The following is a 5867-nucleotide window of genomic DNA, read 5'->3' on the forward strand; positions in this document are numbered from 1 at the left end:
ATTTGTTGAAAGACATTGGAATCAGGATGGAGATGCCTGCTTTCATGAAAAGGGGATCCAAGCAGCTCTCCACATCTGATTCTAACTTGTCTCGAGTCGTGACAAAGGTATTATAGTATTTTCTTTTAATGTAAATATATTTACATTGTATTTAGAGTAATATTTTTACCAATTAGCTATAACATAATTATTACTTTGCATATGAAATACAATAATATAATTATAGATTGAGCAGAAATAGAAGAAAACTGTTGTACGTTTATAAGCATTCTATTTTTAGCTCACCTGAGCCGAAGGCTCAAGTGAGCTTTTCTGATCACATTTTGTCCGGCGTCCGTCTGTCTGTCTGTCCGTCTGTCTGTCCGTCAGTTGTAAACTTTTCACATTTTCGACTTCTTCTCATGAACCGCTGGGCCAATTTCAACCAAACTTGCCACAAAGTATCCTTGGGTGAAGGGGATTCAAGTTTATTCAAATGAAGGGCCACGCCCTAATTCAAGGGGAGATAATTGGGAATTAATGAAAATTTGGTAGCATGTTTTAAAAATCTTCTTCTCAAGAACCACTGTGCCAGGAAAGATGAAACTTATGGGGAAACATCCTCCGGTAGTGTAGATTCAAGTTTGTTCAAATCATGACCCCCGGGGGTAGGGTGGGGCCAAAATGGCCGACCAAAGTTTTACATAGAAATATATAGGAAATTTCTTTAAAAATCTTCTCCTCAAGAACAACAAAGCCATAATTGATCATATTTATATGGAAGCATCCTCAGGTAGTGTAGATTCAAGTTTGTTCAAATCATGACCCCCCAGGGGTAGGGCGGGGCCAAAAATGGCCGACCAAAGTTTTACATAGAAATATATAGGAAAATTCTTTAAAAATCTTCTTCTCAAGAATAGCAAAGCCATAATTGATCATATTTATATGGAAGCATGCTCAGGTAGTGTAGATTCAAATTTGTTCAAATCATGACCCCCAGGGGTAGGGCGGGGCCAGAATGGCCGATCAAAGTTTTACAGAGAAATATATAGGAAAATTCTTTAAAAATCTTCTCAAGAATAGCAAAGCCATGATTGGTCATCAGACTACTTTTGGATTTAAGCTTTTCGAGTATAAACCAATTCTGCTTTTTCCTAGCCACAGTGCTCAGGTGAGCGATGTGGCCCATGGGCCTCTTGTTTATTTTTCAGGTTCGTTGGATTGTAGAAGCAACAAATGGGCGACTGAAACAGTGGCAGTATTTAGCTAAAACGTTACCAAACTCGCAAATCCCATTTATTGGTGACTATGTGAGAATTGTGGCGGCACTGTGCAATAAGTACAGGCCACCACTTAGTGTGTCATCCGATGAGGACAAACAACTTGCTGCAAAAATGCTTCACCTTTCAGAAAGAGTCAACACATTACAAGTAAATATATATTTTCGTAGTTTTATAATGATGCATATGTGGCATGTTCATTGTTGTCTTTAGGTCAAGGACAAAACTTACTCTGAACTAAACATTAAAATAGTTATATCTAGTTGATGAAATAAAAAAAGAGTTGAATGTTTCTATTTCCTATTGCTCTGAATTAGTAAAAGACTTTAACTTGCACAATAACCTTTTTGCATTTACAGGAACGCGTGGAAACTGAGGGACTTGACAGAAGAGGGATGCGTTGGACTAAAGTTGATGCAGAGAATGTTGCCCCAGATTTCCCATGCTATGAAGAGACTGAATTGCGCCAACTTACTCTTGGAGTATATCAACTTCGCATGGCCCATTCCTATGCTAAAGAGCACATTGATGAAGATGGTGGATTTGAAATCTGCATTAGTGATGACATTCCTGGGTTAGTTAGTGCTAAGATTCAAAGCAGACATATAGCTGCTAAACAGTACAGATGCTGGGTTAGTTTCAGTGATGGAGTGGTGGATGGGTGGTACTGCAAATGTAAAGCTGGGACTAGAGTTGTTGGAATGTGTGGTCATGTAACCAGTATTGTATGGTACCTCTCTTTCGGGCGTCATCAGGAGTTGGTGAAAGGGGTTCGTAACTGGACTACAACACTGGAGGACGCCTCTGACATCCAGGACATTATAGATGAATCGGATAGTGATGGTGATGACAATGGTTTGGAAGAGTGATAGAAAACGAGGAAGCATTACAGATAGAAAGAGATCAGTTACATAAAACTGTACGGTTGTGCCTGAGCTCGAAAGAGACAGACTTCTCTATATCTACAATTACATTTCATTCTTGCATAATGATACAATGTTGTTTCTCAGTTTGTTGATACTTCCTCAGCGAGTCACTTTGTTAACTTACATGTATTACCAAGCAGCTAAAATGAATAATTATTTTTTAAATGATTATCATTCTGAAAGATGAAATTGACAAATGAATTGTGAATATACTATTTCTATATTTGTCAAAAAATTATTTATGTGTTTTACATCAGCCATAAAGCAATATTCCTACAAGTGTATGGTTTACTATACCAGTGTACGTGTTCATTAACAATAAAATAATTTTGAGTTACCCTGGCAATGACTTACTAAAATATAAATGAAAACAAGATGTGTTTGTAAAACACTATGCGACCAGCATCAACAAAGTTCGAAAAAGTTATTTTTTAACATACAGGTCACAGTTAAGGTCATTCACATTTGAAAGAACTTAATCAGTTGAGTATGCATACCAAATATGAAGTCTCTATCTTCTATGGTTAAAAAAATATGGCAAACGTCAAAAAAGCTATTTTTAGCACATAGTTAAATAGGTCACAGTCTAGGTCACATGGTCATCAACCTTGGTGTCATGTGAAAGAGTTTAATTAGTGGTGTATGCATACCAAATATGAAGTCTCTATCTATCATGGTTCAAAAGTTATGGCGAAGGTTAAAGTTGACAAAAGGCAGACAGGAAAACGGGTAAACAGACAAACAGATAAGCAGACAGGACAAAAAATATAAGCCCCATAAAAAGTGAAGATTACGAATAGTGATTGATTTTAAAAAAAATGTATAAATGTATAATTTAATGCTCATTGGCAATATATTTTTAAGTTCACTGCATTATTATGATGCCATGTCTTAAATAACTTAGTAAATCTTGGAAGGAGAAATTGTGTTAATGATGATTGAACAACAGCGAGGTTAACTTTTTTTTTATTGCTTAGCAACCCAGAACTTATATGTATACATATCTGAAAAAGATTTTTCTCAACTGAATGTAGATCATTATAATAACCTAGCTTCAGTGAATATTTTAATAATTACCATTTCAAACATCCATTGCAGTAAAACTCATCAAAAAAATTAAAAGCGTCCAAAACATGGTTAAAGTTAGGCACTTAATTGACCTTTGACCTTTGATTTCCATTGGTTAGATCAAGTTGGTGATTTTATAATAATCATAAAATATCTATAATTAATTCTTATAAACATTTTACTTAATGGTACACTAAAGCACGTCACGCAAACATTCATTTTGGTAAATCATTAGTATGAAGTGAAATCCTTTGGTGTCTGATTTCGCTTTAAAAAGGGCGACGTCAAAATATCAGTACTGTACTTTGAAGAATTATATTTCAGGCGTTTTAAAAGATATGAATTTAAAATTACTATTTTTATAAATTAGATATACTGTAATAGTTTATATTGTATTTTAGTTGATTTCCTGGACCGGGCATATTTTTGCCCAAACTGTACTTTCTTCTTTGATGGTTCATTGCATTGTAAACTAGGGCTAATTGTAACGGGAAACGTCACAGATGTTCCCCAAACGCTCCTAAAGTCCCTTTTGGTGCCTTATTCCCCGCCATCTTCACTGCAAAAGGCAAACTATGCAGTAAAGAGTAATCAGTCGTAACCATTGTGAACGGACGTAAACTTTAATTTCGGTAGCAACAAAAACTAGATGCTGTCATGAGACAGTAATACCCGCACTAAGGTGTTTGCCTCTAAATGCACACTTCTTCATATTGGGCTTTACCAAGGAAAAAGTCAATATAATTCAATAATTTACAAAATACATGTATTCATCAAATTGAGCATAATATGCTCAGGTGACCATGTAGCGGCAGATCTGCAGCGTTATGGTTTTATATACGTATTTGTCTTTGACCATAACGCTACAGATTCCCATATGCAAAAAAGGTGCAATTTACGGCGCAATACTTTTTGCGCACTTTTGGGCAGTTTTTCTCCACTTTCTAGCATTGGTCAATCAACTACCTTTCACTCCCTAATTTTAGACACATTCTGTAGATGTGCAGTAAGGTTTCGGTATTTTGATTTTGCCCCGGGGGGTCAAATGGGGGTCGAAAAATGACGTTTTTTATGCTAAAAAGCCCCGTCTTCCGTGAACTCCTTCTACATTTTACTCAGCAGCCTAATCATCTTTTGGGAGATGGTTGGTGGTGTCATGTAGATTTGCAGTAAGGTTTCAGAATTTTGATTTTGCCCCGGGGGGTCAAATCAGTGGCCTGATCATCTTTTAGGAGAGTTAAATATTTTGAAAATTAGGTAAAACATCAACATCATAGGGTAAAAAATCATAGCATGCTGGGAAACATCTCCCAACCATGGGAGAACGGGGCAAAATCAAAATTCCAAAACCTTACTGCACATCTACTTGACACCACCAACCATCTCCCAAAAGATGATTAGGCTACTGTGTAAAATGTAAGAGGAGTTCAGGGAAGACGGGGCTTTTTGCATAAAAAACGTCATTTTTCGACCCCCATTTGACCCCCCGGGGCAAAATCAAAATTCCGAAACCTTACTGCACATCTACATGACACTACAAACCATCTCCCAAAAGATGATTAGCCTACTGTGTAAAATGTAAGAGAAGTTCAGGGAAGACGGGGCTTTTCGCATAGAAAATGTCAGTTTTCGACCCCCATTTGACCCCCCGGGGCAAAATCAAAATTCCGAAACCTTACTGCACATCTACATGACACGCTACTGTGTAAAATGTAAGAGGAGTTCAGGAAAGACGGGGCTTTTTGCATAAAAAAACGTCATTTTTCGACCCCCATTTGACCCCCCGGGGCAAAATCAACATTCTGAAACCTTACTGCACATCTACATGACACCACCAACCATCTCCCAAAAGATGATTAGGCTACTGTGTAAAATGTAAGAGGAGTTCAGGGAAGACGGGGCTTTTTGCATAAAAAACGTTCTTTTTCGACCCCCATTTGACCCCTCGGGGCAAAATCAAAATTCCGAAACCTTACTGCACATCTACATGACACCCCCAACCATCTCCCAAAAGATGATTAGGCTACTGTGTAAAGTGTAAGAGGAGTTCAGGGAAGACGGGGCTTTTTGCATAAAAAACGTCATTTTTCGACCCCCATTTGACCCCTCGGGGCAAAATCAAAATTCCGAAACCGGGGGGTCAAATCAGTAGCCTGATCATCTTTTAGGAGAGTTAAATATTTTGAAAATTAGGTAAAACATCAACATCATAGGGTAAAAAATCATAGCATGCTGGGAAACATCTTGAATTCTTACGAGTATTGTGCATGTCAAATGTGAAAGTCATATCTCTTCTCAATCCAAAGTTATAAGCAAATGCAACATTTTGAAAAGTAGGTTAAGCTTCAAGGTCAAGGTCACAGATTTATGATTTGTTTTGAAAGGTCTTATCATAGGTAATAATATACATGCATGTATAATATGAATTCTTTCAAAATGATGAATTTAAAACAATGTAATTTTTTTGCAAGTAGGTCAAACTTCAAGGTCAAGGGTAAAAAATTCATGGCATTGTCACAGGTAAATACTAATTATACATATGTTTAATACCAATGCCTCGTCTCTTCTCATTCAATAGATATGACTGTGATGACCAAGGTTAAATTGACAGACT

General features: G+C 36.9%; 1 protein-coding gene across 1 annotated transcript; it reads left to right on the forward strand.

Annotated features, from left to right (window-relative positions):
- The first annotated feature begins 42 nt into the window (after positions 1-42).
- LOC134280774 (uncharacterized) lies at positions 43-2157 on the forward strand. The gene is made up of 3 exons (XM_062763231.1): positions 43-107; positions 1191-1409; positions 1619-2157. Exons 1-3 carry the CDS (start codon positions 45-47, stop codon positions 2126-2128), a joined length of 792 nt encoding a protein of 263 aa, XP_062619215.1. The 5' UTR covers positions 43-44; the 3' UTR covers positions 2129-2157.
- Positions 2158-5867: the final 3710 nt, after the last annotated feature.

Source organism: Saccostrea cucullata, unplaced genomic scaffold (genome assembly GCF_032062105.1).
Source record: "Saccostrea cucullata isolate Sc308-1 unplaced genomic scaffold, CSIRO_AGI_Scuc_v1 ctg6406, whole genome shotgun sequence".
NCBI lineage: Eukaryota > Metazoa > Mollusca > Bivalvia > Ostreida > Ostreidae > Saccostrea > Saccostrea cuccullata.

Coding starts and splice junctions, on each gene's coding strand:
- LOC134280774 (XM_062763231.1), top strand. CDS start 45: ATGAAAAGGGGATCCAAGCAGCTCTCCACATCTGATTCTAACTTGTCT. Junction 108..1,190: donor TGTCTCGAGTCGTGACAAAG/GTATTATAGTAT, acceptor TTTATTTTTCAG/GTTCGTTGGATTGTAGAAGC. Junction 1,410..1,618: donor AAAGAGTCAACACATTACAA/GTAAATATATAT, acceptor TTGCATTTACAG/GAACGCGTGGAAACTGAGGG.